The sequence below is a fragment of the Zosterops lateralis genome, assembly GCF_965231275.1.
Source record: "Zosterops lateralis genome assembly, chromosome: 1".
Lineage (NCBI taxonomy): Eukaryota > Metazoa > Chordata > Aves > Passeriformes > Zosteropidae > Zosterops > Zosterops lateralis.
The window spans coordinates 113372604-113400321 of NC_139762.1; the positions used below are offsets into that span (position 1 = coordinate 113372604).

General features: G+C 38.3%; 1 protein-coding gene across 1 annotated transcript in view; it reads left to right on the plus strand.

The window, feature by feature from the left end:
* RP1 (RP1 axonemal microtubule associated) overlaps positions 1 to 27718 on the plus strand; it is a gene marked incomplete at both ends in the record, with an annotated part of 171442 nt that overhangs the window by 33330 nt on the left and 110394 nt on the right. Inside the window, 10 exons of the mRNA XM_083858160.1 lie at positions 42 to 254; positions 1354 to 1531; positions 3182 to 3313; positions 8113 to 8315; positions 18180 to 18269; positions 20216 to 20348; positions 20587 to 20738; positions 23162 to 23316; positions 25646 to 25704; positions 26001 to 26042. Coding sequence (XP_083714286.1) covers positions 42 to 254; positions 1354 to 1531; positions 3182 to 3313; positions 8113 to 8315; positions 18180 to 18269; positions 20216 to 20348; positions 20587 to 20738; positions 23162 to 23316; positions 25646 to 25704; positions 26001 to 26042 — 1357 coding nt within the window. The remainder of the gene's footprint in view (positions 1 to 41; positions 255 to 1353; positions 1532 to 3181; positions 3314 to 8112; positions 8316 to 18179; positions 18270 to 20215; positions 20349 to 20586; positions 20739 to 23161; positions 23317 to 25645; positions 25705 to 26000; positions 26043 to 27718) is intronic.

A 27718-nucleotide genomic window follows, 5' to 3' on the forward strand; every position in this document is an offset into this window, starting at 1 on the left:
GCTGTGCTGTTCACAGAAAACTTCTTATTTCTGATCTAAAGGGTGTGTTTCATCATGGTGCCATCATTCTGCTCAATACAAGCCTCTGCCAGGCTCTGTCCCTTAGACCTGATGGGAGCTGCAGTGGAGCAGGTCAGCAGCAGCAGGAATCCTACTGGAAGGTGCACAAAATCGGCTCTGGACTCTGCATGTTTGAAAGTGTGAAAATACCAAGAATGTATCTGAAGATCAAAGATGACCAGTGTGATGGAAAAGTAAGCAGCAATTCTTGTTTGTATTTCCCTCTGCAGATAGTTTGAGTTTTGACAGTGATAGGAGAGAATATTTTTAGTTCGCTTGGATAAAACTGATATAAAACTTTGTTCAGATTTAAAACGTTTCAAATCTTTTCCTTAATTTGCCAAAGAAAAGATAGAAAAATGTAGCAAAAGCAGGTGTTGTGTCAGTTTGGCAGTTGATTGAATCAGTAAAGATCTGATTATATTTTTAAACTATTGAGAATGTGGATGTAGTTAAAACTTATGTACAGCTAGATAGATGATGAAGATAAGACCCATTAAAGAATAACTAAGACATAAGAAACTTCCCTGACTTTTAAAATGTTATTCTGTTCATCTAAGTTAATGTTTCTCACATTTATATGAGAAATATTCTTGGATAATTTTTATTTGGGAGTTTAAGACAACTGAATATGAAGTAAAGCTCTGTAAGTATGAGGCCCATGAGAGTTTTTTCATTGTTTCCAGTACACTTCCATAGATTAAAATATTTGATCCATATATTGAATATAGGCTTTGTGAGTGTCTTATTTTTCAGCAGTGCTCTCACCAATGGATCAGGAGGTCTGGATAAAAAAGTGACATTGGGTAAAGGTATTGAAATTAAACTTGTAAGAGCTATGAAACTGAGGAAAAAATTACATCTATTTAATACCAGTCCTATTATGTAGCATTAGCAAATCTATGCTATGTATAAAACTTGTATAGAAATATCCTATGTGTTCTGAAATAGATATTTTCACATTCCTTAATCCTCTGGAAACTGTCTAGGAGGGAAACTCCTTTGAATATGTCCTAGCCTTTGCCTAAATCCTAACATCAATGTTTTTGCTTGGTCTTTCACTTTCCTAATTTACATGATTAGTCTTTCTGGTCATAAAGGAATAAACAGGGATTAGGTGCAGGTATGTCTCTGTATCTGTAGTAATGTTGTAGTAATGTAGTAACATATTGTGGAGGATGTAAAATTAACCTGAAATATTACTGGAAAGTAGTAATAATTAAGACTTAAGAAACATCCTCTAGCTACATTAATTCAATTGTTGAATTCATGTTTCTGTTTTCACTTTCTTAGGGAACAGGTGATGAATATTGTCATTTTAAAATTGAGAAGAATTTGGAAACTGGATCTGTGAGTCTGGAATCAGTGCAAAATAAAGGGATATATGTCGGTCTTCTGCCAGATGGCCAGACTAAACCAGTTGTTAACACTGGAGAGAGAAATATCTTTTTCTACCCACAGGTCATCAAATGTATGTGATTTCTCAATAGTCTTTGGTTTTATTTAGTAATTAGTGTTTCTAACTGATAAAATTCAAAGCAAAAGTGTAAAAGATACATTGACACAGTTTCCCTTGTGTTTCCGTAGTTTTAAAAATGAAAAGTTCATTGTATGCACACTTAATTTCTCCTACATATTCAGTTAACTTAATTCCTTTCTTTATATAAAAATATTAACAACAGTAATGATAATTAATAATAATAATAGCACAGTAGAAGTCAATTGTTTTACGATTAAGGTTTTGAAAACGACAATTGAAACAGGAGACAAGATAAAGATGGCATTGACTTCCTGGGTGTATTCCCCTTTCTGGCCACAGATTTTGGAACCCTGGGAGATGTTGTTTTACTGCCAAATCTACCACAGTTTTTCCTGATTTTACAGGGCAATGAGGAGATTTTCAAGAAGGCTTACTTGGCAGTGTTCAGTTTCTTTTTCAGAGATGTGAAACACATTGTACTCCTCACCCAGCATATTCATTATGTCATTCCTCTGTCCCATAGTCAGGTTTGAGAGCTATTGCAGCCAAAATGTTTCCTCAGTTGAGAGCTGACTTAGTCAACTAGCCAGGACTCAGAAACTGGGTCTCAGCACAGTCTGGATCACTATCATTGGGTAGCCTGCTTGTCTTTTTCTCCTCAGGAGAACAAAGTTTTTGATTTTGTGAAAAACGGCCTACCAAAGACAGCCAGCCGACTTAGATGAGAGCCTCAGGAAACACTATTCTACAGGAAACATGTTCTTATCTGGTGGACTTGGCTATAGAGAACAGGAAACAAAACAACTCGTGAAAAAGCTAAACTGGACATCAGTTTGCAATTGAGGAGTTGGTCAGATTTTTTTCCATACACAAGCAGAACAAGCTTATCTTGAATGCTTTCAGCAGCAAAAAGAGAATAACAAAACCTACAACCACTCTTACTAACTGTTACATGTATATTGTGGTTAAAGCATTATGAATGTCACTGTAAGCATATCCCTACTGTTCCATTCCTGTTTGCTGCAGGGTGATAGGAATATTTTAATCACTATGTCCTTTAGAAACAAGGAAATTATTTTCCTTTATTACCTTTTGGAGGACCAGTGTTTTCTATAGAAATTCTCAACAAGACAGTGCTTCCTTGTATCATTAAATAAAGCTAAATATTACTTTGTCACAGGCTTCAACCCTTCTAAATCTGTGCTGCTCACTAAAAGGAATATTAAAAGGAGCTAATATGTTCTATGCAAACAACAAATATTGTCTCTTTGACATGTCCATATTAACAATATCAATTTATATTATTCAAATGGCCTCTAGCAATTTTCATTTCAGCATTCCCACTCCCAAAAAAGGAAACATTTTGGGGGTGGAGAAGTTTATTTTGCGGAAAACTACATTTTAACAAGTCATTTTATTCCTACATCAATGTTAAATTTTTGCTTAGATTTTTAAAACATTGAATGGATTTTAAATGGGATGTCAGGGTTTTTTTCCATTTTTTGTAGCGTTCAGCTAACAATACAGAAAAGATTTTGATGTCTATTGTGTGGAACAACTGTGAGATCTGTTGTTAGCTTCTGAGAAAGAAAAACCAAATGGCTTCTAGCTAGAGACAGATTTTACATTTCATTGTTTTAGTTGGCCGGGAAAAGCCTATGGGAACATCTGCAGCATGCAAACAAGAGAAGAAAGGCTTCAGAGAATCTCAATTCCAACCAGCAAAAGCCCAGGAGCCAGTACCTCAAAGGTCTTCAACTCCCCCACCCCCAAGTAAGTGACAGTTTACAAACCAGCTGAGGTACATGTTTTATGCTTGTCCTCTGTGAATGTTTGCAGAGACTTACCTCAGGAAAGACAAGGAGTGCCTTTTCTAGATTATTGAATTTCGCACACAAACACACTGCAGAAAATTCATTGCCAGTTACTCTCTTTCTAAAAGAAGCATTGGAATGTGGTTTATTGATAAGGCAACAATCATCGGGTTGAGCAACTTGTTAAATAACTTCCTTTTTTTGAAATTAATTAGTAATCTATTGATTGACTATTTCTGTGGAAATTAAGAGGTTGATATGGTGCAGAACCCTATCTAAAGCTCACTGAAAGAACTGAACGTTTCTTAATTATGCTCTCATGTTCATGGTTTATTGTTCACTGGAGGAAAGAGGAAGGTTTTGATGCATTGCATGCTAGATTTATACCTATGTTTTGGCAGGTAGGAGTAGATAAACAATGTTCTGATCATGCTTCTGGGTCATGGTCTAGCAGATGTGTTTTTCTAGAATAAAATGCTTTTTCTTTAGCTAAAGAAGTTGCATAAATGGTCAAAGACAAGAACTTTTGGAATATTCAACATCCAAACTAAGGAACAAGACAACTAAACAAAACAGAGACTGGTACATGTCTTAAAGAGTGGGGATGATCTTGTTTGCTTCCTGCATCTCTGATTTCAATGTACCCAAAGACCCTGACAGTCTGAATCGTGTCCTATCGCCATAAAAAGCGGGTGGGGTAAATGGAAACTACTGAGCTGCAAACAGCACATTGAAGCACTTTCACATGGTGGAAAAACATATCGTACTTTGAAAGAGCTTTAAAGAAAAGATTATGTTGCAACTTCCAGTATGGGAGACATAATTACTCACTTACAGGTTTTTTCAAAGGCACTTATGTAGCAAACAATTCAGGTAGATTGCTGATTTGGTTTCGAACTGATCATCAGACTGTTTCAAAGTGTACATCAAAAGTTTGGCTATGAGAACAAGACTTCACATGTGACATCCTTGTTCACAGGGTACAATGGGAAGTGTCAGGCAGGATTTTAACTAAGTATTCTAGTTAAATTCAAAGCATAGGTGTGAATCACTATAAATACTTAATTCTTTTTGGCAATATTTTTTCCATTTTTAGCTCAAAACACCCAATTTCTAATCTGTCAGACTTCATCTTGTATCATTGTGTCACAAAGCTTTCCCAAAGTGTGGTGGGTTGTCAGCAGATATGCTGTGTCTGAAACCCGTGGCAACAATACACAAGCCATCAAACCTGTTTTCAAAGAAGCTGGGTGTTTTTAGGGTTGGATACAAAGGATCCTTTTATAGAAGCAATATCTGCCGTGAAATTGGTTACACAGAGTCTATAGCACTCTGTAAGTAGTTTTTCTGGCATTCATAAATATAGATTCTGCTTATGGAAAATTAATAGAAATATCAAAGTTACTCTGCCTTTCAAATAAAATGATCATTTTTAGTAAGATATTTTTCACTCAACATGTATCTTTTGACATGTACAGGTGGGCCTTGAGTTTTAAACTGATATTCATTAAATTCTCATTTTCTATTTTTCACTCCCAGTTAATATTTGGAAAAGGGTGGTGTTTGTACTGAGTATACAATCCAGCAGTAGGCTTAGCAGGCAAGCTCAGAGCATATTAACTCTTAGGCTGACCAGACCCTCATTTTTATGTCTGTGTCTGCTAACTGGTAAATGTTTTGGTTTCTGTTTTCACAAATAATAACTGATTTAGGATTCATTAAACTGAAAACCATGCTACAGCATTTGGGACTTCTCCCATTGCAGTGTGAGTTCAGTGTTCCTCAAGAAACTTCTTTTACTGTACAGAGATGATGTCAGGTCTCAGCTTCCACATCCTCAGATGTCATTATCTTCCAAGACACAAATGCAGTCTGTGACCTTGAGAACACCTCTGTGGTTTGGAATTAACAGAATGTATCTCTGAGAAATGGTCTGTATATCCTCCACATTCTTTTCCTGTATGTCTGGTATTATTAGTTGTGACTAATTTTTAAATATATTTTACTTATAAGATACAAATAAAATCTGATCTCATTTCCACCTCAGTTAACATTAGAAATAATGATACACATAGATGTAGTAAAAATACATCAACTATATTGCCCAGACTTCTGCTCCAGAGATTAGTTTTTCTGATGGTTCATTTTAAAAGTGTCACTCAATCATATGGTCTTGTGAGACAAGATAATTTTCTTTTTGTGTTACACTTAGGATAAGTAAGTAAATTTAAAAATAGTTATCTCTGTGGAATGGTGGGAAGAGTTCTGACTCCATCATTCTCATGCAGGCCTATTAGAATTAATTTTTTGTCACAATAGATTTACAGCATGGTGTCATGAAGTGTGTAAAATCCCATGAGTAATGCAGGGCAACCATCAAATCCTCTTTTCAGACTGGCATATTTTTAGCCTGTAGCAAATCAATGCTACTGATTTCCATTTGTAAAAAGAGACAATAATTTATGAGGCAAAAAAGTATTCCAAGCCTGTGAATTGTTTGTACATTGTAATTGTTCCAAGATGTGGTAGTTTGAGGTTGCAGTAACTGTTTCAGGTAGCAACTGCCCAAATGTGGAATTCTTGTCCTGAGCACATGAAGCAGAATGGGATTCCTTGTTTCTTGAATACCTTTGCATTTTATGGACATTTTAATCTCTTTGCTGTAAGAAAGTTGTAGTTTTAGCTAGCTGGAAGGAACTCTGGCTTTCAGAGTTACAGGTGAGAAGTTAGCTAACTACAGTTACAGAAAGTTTATAATCAAGTTCTCAAAAAAAATTATCATACCAAAGCAATTACTTTGCTATAGTGCTGTTATTTCAGGCACTGAAACATAGGTGTAATTAAGTTGTTGTTCAGGTAAACTCTAAATATTTGCCTCTTGTTTTATTTTTGGGGTTTGTATTTTCTTTCTCTTTTTCTTTTCAGAACAACTTGCTCTCAGTCATGATGAAGAATACAATAAAACCAGCCATTATTATGACAGCAATGCCTATTCTAAATCACTATGACCATAAGTCATACTACTTATATACTACATAATCCAAAGTCATACTATTACTGTTAGAAGCACTGCTGTTGAAGTCATGCTACTACAGTTCTGAATTTCTTAAAAATTGATTAAATATCATAATCTTTACCAGTGCTAAATTTCCTGTGATTCCTGTAATTCTATTATTATAGAACTTTGTACTGGATCCTAAGTCCTTTGCAATTCCTTGTGTAAATATTTCACATCAATTAGGATATCAATTCTAGTGGAACATTATTCAGTTTTGGTGCTTTAGTTACCATGTTGATTTAAATATAGAGCAACTTGATGATCCAATCAACTGTATACAGTACAGTTTTTTGTTGTTTTTTTGTTTTTTTTTTTGAGTACAACTTTTTGAGTACAACTTGTAAGGAAAAAATTATGCTAGTGGTGAGTGATAGCTTTTGCATCACTTGTTTTTATGTCTGTTTTTGGTTTGATCTTGTTTGGTTGGGTAAACGGTTCTTTTCCTTTGATGTAAGGGCAGTGCAATAAGTGAAGGGAAAAACTTCATCCAGAGAAACCCAGTACAGTATTTTAATCAAGCAAATAAAACAGGAAAGGACTCTAATAGCACTACATAACTTACGCAGTGCAGCAGAAACCTCCACAGTGATGCACTGGGAATTCCTCAGCAAATTCATGTTGGTGGCATATTAAAAATTCTTTTTTCAGTCACATGGAAAATGCTCATGTGAACAATTTGGGAATCCCCGAAGGACACAGTATATTGGCAATGTGTAGGTTCATCTTTTCAAATTTGGGGCTTATAACTGCTTCTTGTGTCAGAACAGACTATAAATTCCTGGCAGCAAGGATTCCCTCTTTTGGAGAGGGCTCCATGGTCAGTGGTCCCATTATGGAAAAGTAGTGTTCCAGACATCTGATGTTTATAAATTCCACTTTGATTAAATTACTCAAAATTAAATTCCTTTACCCTATTAGAGTCTGTTTTTTCCAAATCTCCTGTGCAGAGGTGTCGGTTGATGTCTCTGCATGTATGTCTATTTCTATTAACGGTAGAGGGAAGATCACTAGGTGCTGTTCTAAAGTGAAGGTTATGTTTCACAAAATTATATTTGCTCAGCCATTAAAGCTGTGAAATTTATTCATAAAGTGCTACTGTGCTGCTATTGTCTCATTCATGCAGAGCATGCCTTAATCCAAATTATGGCATTGCATAAGTATGGTTGGGCAAAGCTATATTGAGGTGTTGGCTTTTTGTGGGTTTGCTTGTTTGTTTTACAGTATTTAGTTCATATTTAACTTGAAGAAAGTCTATTTCCTGATTTTTTTTTTTTTTAATTTGAAATGAAAATTGTCTGTATTCTCAGACACATGACTCTGCTAACGATGTCCCAACACAAGGCATTAGAGGAAGAATTCTATTTATTTCTAAATGTCAGACTAAGGAACCAGAAATGTCAGTTTAATAGTCATAGTTCTGCACCATGGCATCCTTACTCTGCTCCAGAATATGTACAAAGAATATGACAATAACACATGCCAGAGTTAACTTGTTCTTTTACGGCTGATTCTTGTAGCTCAACTAATCAGTACATTTTGGTCCAGACAAGAAACATAAATCAATCTTTTCAGACTATCTCCCTTGCCATGAAAAAATACAATCCCCCTGCTGTTATGGCCTCCTTATGTGCTGAAGTTACAGCAGCAACTGGCAGTTTCATGTCAATTTTCATCTCCCACTAACGTTCTGTATTTCACAGAGGAAATGAGAAATTCCCAAGGTGGTGAGTGTCCCCTTCCTTCGGATGATGAATGGAAACTGTCAATACTGACAGGAAATGCGGGAACTGAAGCAAGAACTGCTCTTTGGATATATGGAGACAGAGGATTAACTGGACCAATAACTCTTGGCAAGGACAACAGGAAGCAGCTGTTTCTTCCCAGGCAGGAAGATGAATTTCAGGTAGCTAATGAAGGCTAAGAACACTATTTTAATAAGTACCTTTCCAAGGATTTTTCTGTCATGTGAAAAGAAAAAATGTTTTTCTCCTATATTTACTGCATAAAATAAATCTGTATCTAATCTCCATGAATTCTGTGTTAAAGCATCTTGTTATTTATAGTAAGAAACAGAAGAAATAATCTTTCTTTTAAACCCCCTCCCATATATAAGATGAAATGGGACAACGGCAGAAGTAAATTGATTTCTTTAAGGAAATTGAGTTGAAACTAGCTTTAAAAACTATTCATTCTGAAACAAGCAATGTCTGATATAAGACCTGCATATTAGTTAGAGATCTTTAGTAATTAAATTTTTATTCATACAGTTTTCAAATCATACTATAAAATGTATGCTGTGGAACTCATTCAATTAAAAAAGAAAACCCATTTTAGAGCTGCCATATTGAAGTGACTGAAATGCCAGGAATGTTTACCTGTGGAATAACTAAAAGTCCAATGAAATATATGTGTTACCATGTTGTGAAAACGCAGGGTTTCTGCTTTTATTTGAGAATAACTCTATCTATTAATTAATTTATTTTTATATATAATATTTGAGAATCTCTGTCTGAGATGCATGTAGCATTGCTGTCTTCAATAGCTAAAGCAGAAGTTATGTGTTTCATGATTTTGTTCTGAACTCATCTACTCTTCTAATACAATCTTAGCACAATCCAAGATTGCTACTGTCAATGATATTAATAATAATAATAATAATAATAATACTCCTTATGAATAGGGCATAGGCAGGGAGATAACCTACCATAATGTTCATTTTCTAAGCATATAGGCTATAGATTATGATCCACAGGGAATTCTGTTCTCCTAATTAGTAAATAATTTATAAACGATGTTGGATAATGGCATGTTTACAAAGTTAATCCATGTGTTCAGAAGAGATGGACTAATTTTTCTTCTCTAAAATGGATGTGGCCCATTATGACTGTGTGCTGCAGATATTGATCTTGTGAGAGAGCAGGATTTTTTCTCTCAGCACCTGGGGCTACTCGTAGGATTTTTTACATCACATTGACACTATTGCTTTCGGGCATGAAACAGCAAATGTCACTGAAGTGCTTTTCACTCTTTAGTCTGCAGTGGATAAATCTGCAAAGAAAAAGCCAATAAGTAAGAGCTCTTTCTTCTCCTTTTCCCTTTAAACTTTATCCTGTACTTGTTTAACAGGATAGGTCTTGAAATGAGGATAGAAATTTAAGACATAAAAAAGTTACATCTTCTTCTTACCGATTCTGTCTTTGAACTTTTATATTTTCACTGATATACACTAGAACAGAGGATACCAAATTTTATTTTTAAAGTAATCAACTTAACCACAGCTCTGGTCAGGAGTTCTAGGAAGAAAGTGGCTTCTGAAAGGCTGTAATAATCTAGCAATTAGGAATCAGTTTAAAGTTCTCTAACCTTTCGTTTATCAGAAACATGTGCAAATATGAAAACTTTGAGTAAAACTAACTTAAGAACTGAAAACCATTCATATTGGCCTTCTGTTTCTTACCTTACCATGTGAGTTTCATTGCCTGTTTAATTCTCCCTGAGACCGTGCATGAGAAAAATCAAGACTACAAGAGTGTTTCATCTGGAACATCTATACTTGTTTTAGGCAGAAAGCACTCTTGCATTCTGACTTAGTCTACTGCATTTTGCTTTGTGTTGTGTTGATACATAAAATTATGTGCAACCTTTTTTCTTTATTAACCGAAAGTCTGAAGAGGGATTTATTGGAATAAACAGATGACACAATAGCCTTGTGTATGCAGTGAACACCAGCTCTGTGAATGAGAAGACCATATCCCATATTACTTAAGAAATAGATTAGTTTGTTTGTGAAATGGGGGGAAGAGAATAGCTGGGTTTTTTTACATTAAATGCCAATACTTTACTGCTGCTTTAATCCCAAAGTCTCTAGGTTGCCTCCAATAAGACTACTTTTAGAGGGGAATATTATGCCGCATACGCAAGGATATGACTCGTCAGAGCAAAGCCAAGCTATTTTCTTAAGGCAATGGACAAAAAAAAGGAAAATTGTCACATTAGTGTTGCAATCCTGGTGTTCACATACATTTCTTTAATGTAATGTTGATGTAACAATTATACCAATACAAAAAACTCGTGTGAAACTCACAGATTCTGTCTCAAACAACCATCGTGAAATTTCATTATGCATTTCATTGTTCAGGAAATTCAGAGTAAAAGTTTTTTCCTTTTAGAAATCTTTGACTAAAGCATGGCAATGCTGTGAGTATAACAAAAATTTTCTTACATAAGAGAACAAAGAGCCAAAAGCTGATACAGCAAATGAGGTAATTCTGTCCTCTAAAATGAGAAGAGTGCTTTTTGTTAATGAAGGTAAAGAATGAGTGGATAATATACTAGTAGGTGTTTCTAAGAGAATGAAAATAATTTTTGTACAATGGAAATAGCTTTTTGGATGTAAATGGTGGGAAGGAATCGGCTGTTACCAATCTTTTATTAATAGAATTAATATTTGAGAAATATCATAATAACACCCTGTCCTGGATTTGTGAGATAAGAATGTATTCTATTTGCCATCTGTTGGAGGTGGGGGGCAGTTATCTTATCTCTTCCAAGAACAATGTCTCCCTCCGGGGAGATGTCTCCTGCTAATGGGCCATTAAGTGACTCACTGCATGACTGATAAGGTACATCATCCCATTGTGAGATGCTCCACCCAGAAGGAGGAACCAAGCATTCCTACCTGCATAAAATAAGCTTGGTCTAAGCCATCGGCCCAGTTTTTCTTCACTGGATTCCCAGAGGAGCAGCCATCTTCGCTGGATTCCCAGAGAAGCAGCTTCTTCCCTGCTGGATTCCCAGAGGAGGACCAGGCCCATCTACTCTATCACCAGACCTTCACAGAGAACTATACCCTTCTACAGGATCTCTGCTTCAGCAGCATTTCATCTGCCACTGCAGGAGGCACAGCCACCATCCAACTGGACTTTTACCAACACCCTGACTCCTCAGGGTGTCAGGTTTTCTGACTGTATCAGTAGTTTTGTTTGTACTAATTACATTTGTTGTTCTTTTTTTTCTATTTTAGTTTTTTCTAGTAAATAACTATTATTCCCATTCCCATACCTTTGCCTGAGAGCTGTTTTTTTTTTTTTTTATTTTGAAATTGTGGTAATTCGGAGGGAGGGAGGGGGTTTACCTTTCCCACCTCACAGGAGGCTTTTGCCTTCCTTTACAGACTCCTGTCTTTTCAAACTAAGACAGATCTTGGCGCCCAACATGGGGCTCGAGGGCATTGAAAGGAAAAAGGGAATAATAGTTCTTAAGTAATCTAATTGTGTGTACTGATATAGAAACATCTTTGAGTGTCACCATGTGGTCTAGCTTACCTTGGTTTGGGTGGCACGTGATCGTGGCTGTATTTCTCCCATTTGCAGGCCCTTATCTAGATATGGGTCCTATAACTAAGGCTACTGTGGCTGTTATCCAGTTTGGCTTATGGGTCAATAAGGTGAGGAATTCATGGATCTTTAACTTCCTCTGGAAGGCAGGTACATGGATTCAGAGCTATCATACACTAACTGTGTGTTTTTGGGGTTACCTTAATAATGGTACCTATTGTGAAGAAATGACACCAGGGGAGATTTTCTCCCAACCTTTTAACCATTTTTTTGGGTCTGCTCCACCAGTTTTTGAAGGGTTAAGATCCACTCTGAATGCTAATGATGTCATACAATGGGTGGTGTTGTTGATATGCCTGTTATATTTAGCACTCAGAGATAAGGGAAGATTAACATGGAGAACTACCCTGACACCTGCCCCAGAGACTAGAGATGCTGCTGTTCCAGAGCCTGACCCTGCCCCACAGTCTGTCTCAGAAATGAACCACCCAGATTGGGTGGGGGTTCTGGTTAAGGAGATATGTGAGATGAGTCAGATGCTGAAGGAGTGCATTTCCCCAGCTATTGAGAAACTCTCACTTTGCCTTCAAGAGGGACAGCCAAATAGTACAGCAGTGGAACCCACAGGTGTTACAACTGTCCAGGGTCCAGCCGAACCACAAAGGCAGTCACAGCCAGCAGCAGTTGCCCCGGTAGAAACAAGGAGGTCTAAGATGAAAGCTGAGCACCCAGATAAGGATAGGAATGGAGGAACCTCACAACCCACAGGGGAGCCAGAGGTTGCAATCATCACCGAGTCCCTGAGGTAGGAAAGTCTCCGTAACCTGCACAAAGACATTGTGCGATGGGGACGTGAGGCTTATACTACCTGGTTACTCCGGGTCTGGGATCTTATGGGTACAGGCGTGCAGCTGGATGGTGGTGAGGCAAGGAACTTGGGACCCTTGACCCAGGACTCAGGTATGAATCAGATTTTTGTAAGGGAGCCAGGGTCTCTTTCTCTCTGGGAGCGGCTTTTAATGAGTGTCAGAGAGAGGTTTGTCCACAGGGAAAGAATGCAGGAGCACCACCATAGGATGCGCTGGAAGACCCTTGAGGAAGGGATCCAACAGCTGAGGGAAGTAGCAATATTGGAGGTACTCTTCGGGAGGGATGGACAGCATGACAATGACCCCGACAAAGTCAGGTGCACAGGGCAAATGCTGTGGAGCCTAGCAAACCTTGGGCCATCTCAATACACCACTTTTATTGCAACAATTGATGCAGATACTAACCGAGAGACCGTGGGTTCTGTTGCCAACAAGCTGAGGAATTATGAGAGCATGATCAATGGCCCAATGCAGGCTCATATCTCAGCTGTGATTAAGGAGTTCAAAGAGGAGATGAGGGAGATGAGGGAGGAGATGAAGAAAGTTAATGCAGCCCCTGTGCGAGTTACAGGCCCCAAATTCAGTGCCCAACATTCCCCAGCTAGAGACAGAGGGTACACCCCAAGGGCCAATTTGTGGTTCTTCCTGCGTGACCATGGGGAAGACATGGGTAGGTGGGATGGGAAACCCACTTCTGTCCTGGCAGCACGGGTGCGTCAGCTCAAAGAGGGAAACTCTAACCGAGGAACTTCCACCAAGGTGAAGGTAGCCTCGACCTCCCATGACCGAGCTGCCGGGTATGATGTGTCAGATCCCCTTGAAGGAACCTCTAGTATGTATGCCCAGGAAGGGAATAATAACCAGTGTTAGAGGTGCCCTGTCTCTAGCCAGGGAGAGGCACGGGAAAACCGGATCTTCTGGACAGTGTGGATCCGATGGCCTGGCACATCAGAGCCACAAAAATATGATGCTTTAGTTGATACTGGTGCGCAGTGTACTTTAATACCATTGGGACAGGTGGGGGCAGAGGCTGTTTCCATTGCTGGTGTGACAGGGGGATCTCAGCAACTGACCCTGGTGGAGGCCGAGGTGAGCCTGACCGGGAAGGAGTGGAAGAAACATTCTATTGTGACTGGCCCAGACGCTCCATGTATTCTAGGCATAGACTTTCTCCGGAACGGCTATTACAAAGACCCAAAGGGACTCAGGTGGGCTTTTGGAATAGCTGCTGTAGAGGCAGAGAACAGTAAGCAGTTGAACACCTTGCCTGGATTATCAGAGAACCCGTCTGCAGTAGGACTCCTGAGGGTGGAAGAGCAACGTGTGCCAATTGCGACCTCGACAGTGCACCGCCGGCAATATCGGACAGATCGAGATGCTGTGATCCCCATCCACCGGATGATTCGTGAGCTGGAGAGCCAAGGGGTGGTCAGCAAAACTCACTCACCCTTCAACAGCCCCATCTGGCCTGTGCGCAAATCCGACAGAGAATGGAGATTGACTGTGGACTACCGTGGCTTGAATGAAGTGACTCCACCGCTGAGCGCTGCCGTGCCGGACATGCTGGAACTCCAGTACGAGCTGGAGTCCAAAGCAGCAAAGTGGTATGCCACTACTGACATTGCTAACGCGTTTTTCTCCATTCCTCTGGCAGCAGAATGCAGGCCTCAGTTTGCTTTCACGTGGAGAGGTGTGCAGTACACCTGGAACCGACTGCCCCAGGGGTGGAAACACAGCCCCACCATCTGCCATGGACTGATCCAGACTGCACTGGAAAAGGGTGAGGCTCCAGAACACCTGCAATACATTGATGACATTATTGTGTGGGGGAGCACAGTGGCAGAGGTGTTTGAGAAAGGAGAAAAAATCATCCAGATTCTCCTGAAAGCCGGTTTCGCCATTAAGAAGAGCAAAGTCAAAGGACCTGCCCGAGAGATCCAGTTCCTTGGAGTGAAATGGCAAGATGGACGCCGCCAGATTCCCACTGAGGTCATCAACAAGATCACGGCAATGTCTCCACCGACCAGCAAAAAGGAAACACAAGCTTTCCTGGGTGCCATAGGATTTTGGAGAATGCACATTCCCGAGTATAGCCAGATTGTGAGCCCTCTCTACCTGGTTACCCGCAAGAAGAACGATTTCCACTGGGGCCCTGAACAGCAGCAAGCCTTCACCCAGATCAAGCAGGAGATTGCTCATGCGGTAGCCCTTGGCCCAGTCAGGACGGGACCAGAGGTGAAGAACGTGCTCTACTCTGCAGCCGGGAACAATGGCTTGTCCTGGAGCCTTTGGCAGAAGGTGCCTGGTGAGACTCGAGGCCGACCCTTGGGATTCTGGAGCCGAAGTTACAGAGGGTCCGAAGCCAACTACACCCCAACAGAGAAAGAAATCTTGGCTGCCTATGAAGGAGTTCAAGCCGCCTCGGAGGTGATTGGCACGGAAGCACAACTCCTCCTGGCACCCCGACTCCCGGTGCTGGGCTGGATGTTCAAAGGAAAGGTTCCCACTACCCACCATGCCACTGATGCTACATGGAGCAAATGGATTGCCCTTATCACCCAGCGTGCCCGTATTGGAAATCCGAATCGCCCTGGGATTTTGGAGATAATTACGAACTGGCCGGAAGGTGAAAACTTCGGTCTCACTGATGATGAGGAACAGGAACAAGTGACAAGGGCTGAAGAAGCGCCACCATATAACCAACTACCAGCAGAGGAAACATGCTACGCTCTTTTCACTGACGGTTCTTGTCGCATCGTAGGGATAAACCGAAAGTGGAAAGCAGCCGTATGGAGCCCCACACGACAGGTTGCACAGGCTACCGAAGGAGAAGGTGGATCGAGCCAACTCGCTGAGCTCAAGGCTGTTCAGCTGGCCCTGGACATTGCTGAAAGGGAGAAGTGGCCAAGGCTCTACCTTTACACCGATTCGTGGATGGTAGCCAATGCTCTGTGGGGGTGGCTGGGAAGGTGGAGAAAGGCCAACTGGCAGCGCAGAGGAAAACCCATCTGGGCTGCTGATATATGGAAAGACATTGCCTCTCGGGTGGAGAAACTAACAGTGAAAGTCCGTCATGTAGATGCCCATGTCCCCAAAAGTCGGGCTGATGAGGAGCACCGAAACAACGAGCAAGTAGATCAGGCAGCAAGAATAGAGGTGTCAAAGATAGACCTAGATTGGCACCATAAGGGGGAGTTGTTCCTGGCTCGATGGGCCCATGATGCGTCAGGTCATCAGGGCAGAGATGCCACCTACAAGTGGGCACGAGACCGAGGGGTGGACCTAACCATGGACAGCATTTCTCAGGTTATCCATGACTGTGAGACGTGTGCTGCCATCAAACAGGCCAAGCGGGTGAAGCCCCTATGGTATGGTGGACGGTGGTCCAAGTACAAGTATGGGGAGGCCTGGCAGATAGACTACCTCACACTACCCCAGACACGCCAAGGCAAGCGCTACGTGCTGACCATGGTGGAAGCCACCACTGGATGGCTGGAGACCTACCCTGTGCCTCATGCCACCGCCCGGAACACCATCTTAGGCCTGGAAAAGCAAGTCCTGTGGAGACATGGCACCCCTGAGAGAATAGAGTCGGACAACGGAACCCATTTCAAGAACGGCCTTATCAACACCTGGGCCAGAGAACATGGTATCGAATGGATATATCATATTCCCTATCATGCTCCAGCTGCCGGCAAAGTTGAACGGTGCAACGGACTCCTTAAGACCACCCTGAAGGCACTTGGTGGTGGAACTTTTAGAAACTGGGAAATGAACCTGGCAAAAGCAACCTGGATGGTCAACACCCGAGGGTCCATCAATCGAGCTGGTCCTGCCCAGTCTGAACCCGTGCACACAGTAGATGGAGATAAAGTCCCTGTGGTACATATGAAAGGTATTTTAGGAAAAACTGTTTGGATTAATCCCACCTCAGGCAAAGACAAACCCATCCGTGGGATTGTTTTTGCTCAAGGACCTGGTTATACTTGGTGAGTAATGCAGAAAGATGGAGAAACCCGTTGTGTACCACAAGGAAACCTAGTCTTAAGTGAGAAATGGGTGTAAGATTTCATTGTGATGCAGATGGAAATAGAATAAGGGGTGGATAATGTCCTGGATTTGTGAGATAAGAATGTATTCTATTTGCCATCTGTTGGAGGTGGGGGGCAGTTATCTTATCTCTTCCAAGAACAATGTCTCCCTCCGGGGAGATGTCTCCTGCTAATGGGCCATTAAGTGACTCACTGCATGACTGATAAGGTACATCATCCCATTGTGAGATGCTCCACCCAGAAGGAGGAACCAAGCATTCCTACCTGCATAAAATAAGCTTGGTCTAAGCCATCGGCCCAGTTTTTCTTCACTGGATTCCCAGAGGAGCAGCCATCTTCGCTGGATTCCCAGAGAAGCAGCTTCTTCCCTGCTGGATTCCCAGAGGAGGACCAGGCCCATCTACTCTATCACCAGACCTTCACAGAGAACTATACCCTTCTACAGGATCTCTGCTTCAGCAGCATTTCATCTGCCACTGCAGGAGGCACAGCCACCATCCAACTGGACTTTTACCAACACCCTGACTCCTCAGGGTGTCAGGTTTTCTGACTGTATCAGTAGTTTTGTTTGTACTAATTACATTTGTTGTTCTTTTTTTTCTATTTTAGTTTTTTCTAGTAAATAACTATTATTCCCATTCCCATACCTTTGCCTGAGAGCTGTTTTTTTTTTTTTTTATTTTGAAATTGTGGTAATTCGGAGGGAGGGAGGGGGTTTACCTTTCCCACTTCACAGGAGGCTTTTGCCTTCCTTTACAGACTCCTGTCTTTTCAAACTAAGACACACCCTCACTCTTTCTTTCCTAAAGGTACATTGCAAATGATCTAAAAGTATTTATTCTTGCTTTAAATAGTGGTTAAACTTCAAATGAACCCTGGATAAATGAAGATTCATTTAAAATTTTGAAGATAGGGTTGGATAGAGTAGTTTTTGTAAGTACGAGCACACATAATGCTTGAAAGTACAAATGAATGCAAATCATAGTCAGAAAGCAAAGAAAACACCAGTGACTTCTGAAGTTTTGCAGGTGTTCTGTCAGCTTTTGGGAGCTATTCTTTAAGATCTCCAACATTTTGTGTCTTTCATGTTGAAATATTAAGATCTATGGTCATCTAACTATGCAAAATTATGAAAGATCTCTGACTTGTAGTAAGAAGATGTGATTTTATTTAGAAGATGTAATTTTGTATGGCTCATTGCTCTCATGAACAGCCTTCACCAACTTTTTTTTACTCTTGAAACTCTGAAAAGTTCAGATACCTGCCAAATCATTCTCCTGGCAAGCATTGTGATTCCACTAGGCTGTAATCTTGTCAAACTGAGGCTCAGACAGTCAAAACAGAAGCAATGTGTTTTCTGAATCCTGTAACCTCAAATCTGCCAATCAAATGTTATGTTTTGGTCTGAACTCTCAGATACTACAATGGTTCAGATAAATCTAGAATCAATTGCAAAGATAAAGATGTAATTTTATGTAGTTATATACTGTACTTTTCTGACTTTATTCAGGTTAAAATAAACAACATTGGGAATATCTACAAGATAAGAATCGAACTTGATGGATTACCAAATGAACAACCCGAGTGGAACTTGCAAAGGGTGAGACATTTATGGTGATTTTGCTCAAATTTTATTAATTTTTACATGAACTAAAGGCCCATCTTTTCATAAAAACATAAGTTTATGAATCCATAAATGCTGATTGGGATAAGTTCTTACTGATTTATGTTATATTGCTTTAGTAGTGACAAAAACACTGATATAGTTCATCTCTTAAGGGATGGAAATATGCAGGATTATTTTGCAATTATTCCTAATTCCTGCAAACAGCAATTTTATTGTATTGATGTGTTTGATCAAGTTTTGCTTTCTGAAAATTTTCCATACTCTTTGGTGTTTCTGTACTCTTCAGTGTGTGTTAGGGAGATTTTAGCTTTAAATTCCAGCTCTGAAAAATTTAAAATGATGGAGCAGCAATCATTCCATGACAATTTGCAAGGGATGAACAAAGTTTGCTGAAAGGTAAACTAAGTTATAACAGGCCCCACATTTCCTCATAATTATGAATATTTTCAGAGGAAAATTTTTTCAATTTGATGAATCATTTTTTTTGTTCTGATGGATCAATTCTTCTTCTTTGTTTTGTTTTAATTCTATTTTTCTCTTGCTATTTAGGGATGTTGACCAGACTAAATTCATTCTAAATGCTTGCTAAGGCTGACACCCATGTAAGATTTATTTCAGAACTAGGATAAGAATTTTTCCTCTATTTTCCTCTATTTCTTGATTTAGACAATCAAAATTAGGCAATAATAGCAGATTTTTACATTAACCCAAAGGTCTTAACTGAGACTGTAGTAAAACTGAATGTGAGTATAAATATTTCAGTTGCTCAGATGATTGCAGGAGTCCCACTTTCCAGCCTGGTGGTTAAAAAATATTTCTTTAACATTTTATTCCAAATTTCATAGGGTAAGCCAGGGACTTCAAAAACTTTATTTCACATCAAGAAATAAATCATGTTGAAAGCTGTGTTTTTCTGAAAAAGCAGTTAATATATGCAATTGTCATGAATCAGCAGGGGGAGTGCTGCCAATAAATATTAGAGATTAGGAATCAATGCTGCCAAAGTATTTAATGTTAAAATAAATACATGCTTTGGTGTTGAAAGCAGTGTTTATTTTACTTTAATATTTTATTGGAAAAGTGAGATAAAAACATCTATTGCCCTGTTTCCCCAAGTATTAGAATTTGGATGTGAGTACTTGTTTTCATAATGTTGTTTGCAAGGCTTATGCATATTATATGTACACTCAAAAACACAACTGCAGAAACATAATTTTCGATTTCCTTTTATTAGTCAAGACCTCTAGAAAACCCCTGTAGTAACTACTGCAATTCAAGATCAACAAAAACTGCTTTCATAAAAAAGAATAAAAAGTGCTGTAATTATAGGAAACAAATAAGGCAGCTATCTTACTCTACAGAAGAAAATAAATCTAGAAATTGGAATTCCAACCAGCTTAAGAATATATAGATGGTGATGGTACACAGGTTGTTTTTTGTTTTGCTGTACAAGAGCCAAAGATAATAAAAATTGATTTAAAATTCCAATGTATCTTCTACTTGTCAAAGTTCAAAAGGATGTAGATGTTGAGTTTAATCCTTTTTTCATTCTAAAATAAAAAAAAATCTGTGTCCATCTTTCCACACCTTCCAAAAACTCAGTGTCATGTAACAGCAGCTACCAGAAGGTTTTCAGTCTTCAGTCCTTCAGGCAGTGTTACATAGAGGTGGTTTACTTTCCAAAACCAGACTTGGTGACATTTCAAATGGCAAACCCACAAATTTCAATTACACATTTGTTTGTTGCATATTAGTGGCCAAACTAAAAATATTTTCATAGTGAAATTTTGTACGTCATATTTACAGATTGTGTTACTGTTTTCTGAGGTAGAAAAAAAAAAAGATACACAAAACTATGTTTTGCTGTTGAGAAGCAAAGCACTGGAACTGAGTCATAGTTGGAATTGTTTCTCCTTCAGGTGATACTGCAACATCTAAAGAGCAAGAAAATACTGAATTTTCCAGCAAACACATGGTTATCAAAGAATCGTGACGATAGAGAATTTCTGTGTGAACTTCCAGTAGTGGAAGGTGGAAAACCTATCTATCCAAGTATGTTTGTACAGTTATTTATATATTGGCTACCTGATTTTCAGTATTAATGCCAACCCAATTGTGGCCTTAGCAATCTTAAAAGCAAATAGTTTGACTGAATTCTGCAGAGTATCTTCCAGAAAACTAATTGCAGATCAGACTTACTGTCATTGTTCTCATTAAGCTGTAATAGTGAGTAAAATTAATTGTGTTTACATATAACTTGCATTTTTCTTCTTTTGGATATTTTCGGAAGTTGTTTTATACCACGTTTATGTCCACACGGGCGACTTTGAGCAAGCTGAGACCGACTCTGCAGTTTATTTGTGCATCTATGGAAAAAGAGGAGACTCTGGTCTAAGACTCCTGCACAAAACTGGGATACCGGTGACATTTCAGAGAGGAATGGTAAGTCTGAAAAACTATTTGCTTAGCCTTATGCATATAGTTAAGTAACTGTATACAGGTTATACAGGTTCCTAATAATAATAATAATAATAATAAAGCAAACCACATAAGTTTAGCTTAATGACTTTTAAGAACTAAGAAAAATATTCTTCTGCTGACCCAGGAATTAACAGAATAAGTGAAAACATAGGCAGGAAAAGGGAATGAAAAATTATTTGAGGCCCTCACCCTCAGATGGTGACAAGAGCTGCCTACGAATTTAAGACATATCCTTTCAAAGTATGATGAGCTAAGGCTGGTTCCAAAAGAGTGTACAGAAATTGCTCCATGATTTCAGATCTCAGTAGGTCTGTTTGTTTTGTATTTTTAAAATATAATATATTCAACATAATATATATTAATATATAAAATAAATATAATAGAAATAACTAATACAATAAGTATACAATAAGTATAATATAAATAAATACAATATATTTTATACATAATATAAATATATAAAAATATAATATAAGTATATTATATAGTACAATAGTAAACTATTGTGATTAATACAGGAGAGACTTAAAGAAATTTTTCTTTAATTTATTACCTCCTAGCTTTTCCAAAAGTTAAATGTACATCATCCTGATTCTCTGCAGTATGGTTGAATTTCAGGAACTATTGAATTTAATGTTAACTCTGCCTCTAGCCTTCTTGTGACCTTCTATTGGACCTGTTTCTTCCTTTGTGATCTATTGAGGATTAACACTTGTATGTATAACCAGTGGTATCAAGCTGTTAGTGGAACACTTAATTACAAAACGAAAAGCAGTACCTAAAGTGCTAAAAATAGCCATAACTGACCGGGAAACTAAATGTATCTATACCATTTTAAAATATCTATTTTGTGCTGTTACTAATGTATGAGAGATAAAATTCTATTCAAATTAAAATGCAGAATTGATGTGGAATTCTAGCCAGATTGATAGTCAATTCAGCACATTATTTACACAGGAGCTAAGGGGAATGGTTCAAAATGCACTTTGTTATGGAAACGGGTGAATAAGACAGTGGATTGTTTGGGGCAGCAGGGCAGGGACTGGGATATATCATTTTATGGCACAGGTAGTGGAATGCTGACTTGAACAACTCGATTTCATCCCTGCCACAAATATTCTGCATTGTATTGGGCAAATTGCTTAAAATAAAACTTTCCTGAGTGACCACGTTTTTCATGCTTATGTATTGCTGCATAACCAGTTTAACTTTTCTGAACAACCATAGCTGTAACTGAGTTCAAATAGAATTCTGTTCTGCACCTAGTAAGCTCTTTGAAATGCTAAATATTTCAGTAAATTAACCCCTCTGTTTCTCAGTTGAGCACCCACACCATTTTGCATCTTTGACAGCTTTTGGCAGTAAACTCTGTGCTTTAACTATGTAGATAAATTGAAATATTATGCAGATGGCCTTTCAAAAAAGAGATTAAGCAGCTGCAGAAAACGAGGGTGCTATGAGAGAAGTGCAAAGGTGAAGTCACTGGGGAAATCAGTTCTATTTCACTGAGCTCTTTGGGTGGTTGCAGTAAATAATGCATAGAGTCATAAAGATAATGAAGATAAAAAGAGATACTGAAAATCTGTCGTTCTCCTGAGCACACTTTGAGGCAGGAATCTTTCAGACAGAATAGCTTGTGATCATATATTATCTATACACAAGGGATAAGTAATCTTGCACAAGCAGCCTCAAATCTGCCATTTCCTGAGGACTGAGAACTTTACAGATATGAATTTTCCAGTGTATTTCTTCCCTTCTTTTTCGTTTTACTGAGAAGAATGATCTGGACCATTACATCTAGAGACAGAAAGCTGTAGGCTTTCTAGTGGGACAGAAAGTTATCAACCTGAACCTGATCAGCTTCATGCTTCTATGAAAACAATCTCTTCCAACTATAAGCACAAGCCTAAATGAATAACAAGGGGAAAATGGCATGTCAGATTTCAGTTTCTTTCAGTAGAATAAAATGTAAGTAGAGGAGGTGAAACCAAAGAGAGAAAATGATGAGAAGGTCTGTTTTAAAGTGATATCAACAAAGGAAATAACAGCTTTAAAACTTTCTTACCTAGAGAAGAGTTATGTAAATGGCAAGGTATTGAAGCAATACTAAAGGGTTGTGTGCAGCATTTTGGATGATGGCTGTAAAAGCTCAATTTCTTTGGGATTGTTACTCCATCCTGATTTTGGCTCTGTTTTCTTATTTACTGTGACACTTCATCAAAAGTCATTTAACTCTTCAGATCCAAACTCTTTAAATACAGCTTGGTCATTAAAACCAATTAAAATCTTTGAACTGTGGGAGTTATCAGGCTTTTAACACCCTCCAGTTTTTGGACTGTCTTACTGGTAGCAAATGGCAGAGTGCTGTCTCCTGTGCCTTCCAGGTGAGCCTGTTTGAAGTGGAAGCTGTATCTCTGGGGAAGCTGCAGAAGGTGCTGTTGCGCTGTGAGGCCAATACCAAGTCCCAGCACTGGTACTGTGATAAAGTCATTGTCAGAGAAGCCGAGAACAACTCAGAATACGTTTTCAATTGTGGAAGGTAGTTTTTACAACAGTATTCTTAAATATTTGTCAATATGTATCACTAAAAGTATTATGTCAATTGATGCACCAAAAGTGAGATTTTCAGGCAAAGACATTTTTTGATTATTTCACAGTTTCATAAAATCCACAAAATGTGTTGTTCCAGAACAGATTGCTTGAATTAATGTTCTGTATGGTCTGTAGCAAAGTTTAAACACTTATATTGAGTCTGTACTACTTGATTTTAGAGTATGGCCTTATCTTACAGAACTGGTGCTCTAAGTGTGATTTACCTTTCAGGAAGGAAAGATAAAGCACCTGAAACATTCTAAATTAAGTGTATTTCTAAATGGGAAAGAGAACAGGTTTTCCATCCAGAACTAGTATTCACTCTATTTACAGAATGGCCAGAGAGACAAATATGATGCCTGGAACTATTTTGTAGATGTTCCATTTAAGTTACTAAATGAGCATCTTAAAAGAAGTCAATTGATAAATACTTCATTTTGCATTTTTAGAAAAATATGGTAATCCTACATTTGGTGTTTCCAGTTTACAGTCTTTCTCATTGGTATATGCATGACTCAAGTGACATAAAGAAAGTGAAGAGAAACAATACAACTATGTGACAAGGCACTAAAATAAATAATATTTAATTAATAATATTTAATAAATGCACGTTGCCTAGTTATTTTGTCAGGATTTTAATGAATATGTTACATGACCTTGAACAACTTCTTGCAATTATTGTTGTCACATCCTCAAAAACAGGAATAAAAATGTTTTCTCACCTTGATTAAGTCTCTGAATCTGAGATTTTTCTTAAACTGGTAAGATGGTTATAAATAGCAGTATAAGACTGAGGATTTCTCTGAGAAGATTTAGATGCAGACCAGCTGTTGTTGCTAGCTGTAGTTTCTACCTTTCTAAAAAGATATAGGTGAAATTTTCTTTTTGTCATAGCTATCTTTAGTGAGCAATATGTCTCAAGAATGATAAACGGCAGGACATTTTGTTGCATTAATTCTGTGATAATTAACACCTGATATTTATTATTCTGTGATAGAGAGTGTTAAAAAGAAACAAGTGTTTCTTTTTTAATGTCTAACTTCTCTACAAAGAAACTCTTCCACTGAAAAGGGATTAAAATAAGCCAGTGGTGGGGATCAGCTGTAGCTTCCATGTTTGCCAAAATGTACCTGTGTTCTGTTCAAGGAGGGAAAAGGTTTTTGCTCTCCAGAAATCTAATTCAGTACTCTTAAGCCTCACATTTATTTTATTTTTCATAGCTATTTTCTGTTCCAGGACATGAAAAAAGTTCTGTCTTTGTTCTCATTTAGCCAAGGGAACAAAAGCATTTTTTGTCTTAAAACCCTGATATTAATTTCTGAATGTCTAACAGCTTCTACTCGATTCCAATTATACAGTATTTACTAGTTACTGATGCCTTTAGCATCTGGGATTTCAGAAGATACCTGTGCCATCAGTTTTTAGCAGAAGTGATAGAAATAAGTAGTTTAGCAAGAGAAAAATTATTTCTTAGGAAGTAACTCTTATACGAATTGGCCAAGTAATGTTTTCAAGACAAAAAATAGGTAAGTTTGTAAGTTGCTCTGGACTTTTCTTGCCCAGCCTGTAGTGGAATCCAAACAGGCTTCATAGGAGACTGAATGATTTAGGTCATTCCTGGAGAGTCCATAGAAGTGGACCAAGGACATAAAAAACTACAGCCCAGAAGATTGCTGCATTTCTTTTCTGCTAGAAAAAGAGCTGTCTTTTTACCAAGCGAGAGGAAACAAAAACTGTTGGTAATCCATGTTTTGAATGAAAAGTTTTCAAAATTATAGATAGACTGGAGTAACATGACTAGGAAACTTAAAGAATGTTTTCCTTGATTTGTCCTTTTTTAGACTAATTTACCTGTCCTCAATTTATAGGAGGAACAAGAAAGAGAAGTGTTTGGTTCCATCTTTGTTTTTAACACTGTAGTTTTAAGAAACATTGCAAGAGATACATGCAAATTATACTTACCTCTCATACCATAGTACTGAAAAAAATATTACGTGCTATATTCTTGTTTAGCTATAGAAACAAGTACAGTTGTGCCACATGAGTCTCTTCATCTGATAAAAGTGTATTTTACACCTACATAGCTCTTATTTTGCACAAAAGAAGTTGCTTTGATGAGTCAAATAATTTATTCTTTAAAACAAATACTAAAATTTTAGGAGTAGTGTGCCTTTGCTGTTAGGTGCATTCAGTATAAAAATCAGATATGGATCATTCAGTTATATGGTAATATAAATAAAAATTGATTCCTACTGCTTTCTTATTTTCTCTCTTAGGTGGCTTCCGTTTATGTCTCAAGGTATAATCCACTCAGAAATTGAGCTGTACCCTCAAGGTAAGATTTACTGTAAGTTTATGGATAATAATTAGTAATCCTTTTCCTCTGAAAAAATCTGGGCAGATTTTACACTGTAAATAACAGTGTTAACAATTTTGCAGATTGCTTTGCTATATTTCTGAGAGAGAAACAGTTTATATAATTGCTATAGGTGATAGTGAGGGAATGAATGAGAAAGAATTTTCTTGTATTGGCTATAAAAGCTGTATGTATTTTTTATCTTTTTCAAACATTTTCTGTAATGTTAAAGGATAGATCCTTTATTAATGGACTTTTTTTCTTTTTTTTGGCAGAGTTTGAAAAAAATCAGCAGCTGAAAATGCAAGAAGCAAATGGTAAATTCTGCTCTTGTTTTCTGGTTTTAATGAAGACTGTTTCTGTTTCAGAACTAATTGCTTTACATATTTGTTGCCATTTGTATTTATTTTAAAACATTAATTATAGCACACTATTTGAATATTTCAGTAAACTCTGAACTTCACATTTTAATTTTAAAAAAATAACTTTGTTTATGCTTTCTTTTTATTCTGTCATTTTTCTTTCCATGTTTTCTTTCTGCTTCTTTGAAAAATTCCTATTCTTCTAGTACTTATTGGTGACCTATCTTAATTTCAGTTTTTTATAGTTAACACTTTAAAACATGATTCTTTTTCCTGGCCTATATATTGATTTGTTTCCGACAATAGATTTTCATTTTCTGTTTTACTTGTGATTTCATATTTGTTCAGGTTCAATTTTCTGTCCTGGCAAGCAGAGCAGATTAAATTTAATTTCTTAATAACACATTAGAATTTCTCAGCTATGAGAAGTGCTTCAGGTTGAACAATGATCTAGGAGGTGTTGTGAGAAAGTTTTGAAATGTTTATTCAAAAATTGTTGCATGAATCAAAATATCCATAAAGAACCAAATACTTTGTCCTAAACCTTGTTCCTATGGCAAGCGGTTAATGATAAATTTTTTGCCCAGTTTTTTAGAAAAGATATAAAAATTCCACCCTGTTACAGGCTTTTGAGTCACAAGTATCTTTGTTGTTCTTGCTTCCTTTGCTTTTTTCAGCCGGCAGTAATTTGCTCTCTCTTCATCACTCTTTGTGCATTATCTGTTCCCCAGCCCTCACTTGCATGGCCCGCCCTAGAGATTCTCCTTCCCATGATTCAAATTAGTCTGCTCACTCCTTTCTGAACCTATAGCTGGGTCTCTGGGCTGTGTTATTTAAGCTGTGCAAAAGTCTCAACCAGTGTAAGGCAGCCAAAAGTGAATGCAACAAAGAACCTCTTGTTTGGGACACGTGGTAGAACGTGGATCAGCAGGAAAGAGACTTGAAATTGTGTATCCTATACCTAAAGGAACCGCTCCAATTCCTCCTGGTTTAGTGGTTCATTGGAGTGGTTGTTCACTTACCTTTTTTTCCCATGAGCTTCTAAATATGTGGCATTTTCTTTCTGTATCATGTCACAATGTCAGTGTCTCTCTGCCGTGGCCAGCCCTGACACCACAACAGTAAAGGGTACGGTTTGGTAGCAGGATGAACCTCACCCATCTCTTGGGTTCTGGTTTGCCCAAAGGGGTCAAGCAACGACAGCAGGAAAGAAGGAGGGAATCTGCTCAGGGTTTATCCACTGGCTTTATTCATCCCTCAGTGGGGATAACCTCAGTTCAGGGTATCTGCCTCAGCAGACACGCCTCAGCAGATGTGACCCCTTGGCAGAAGCAGCAGGATAAAGTGGGAAACCCCCCAAAGTAACATCTTTTATTGGGGGGAGGAACTCAGGGATGGGTTTAATTGAGGACACATCAGGGACCAAGGGGGTATGGCTCTGCAGGTAAACGACACATATTACAACAAATCAATAAGTCGGATGGGCAGACAGCCAAAGTCTTGTCCAATCACTTGGGGCCCTCACTGGAACTTTCCAGACTTTTGGGAGAGACCCCAAAGTGACAGACAAGACCCAGGGGCTGGATAACTTATGATTGACACATAACTGGGGTTGGGGTAAAACCAAGAAG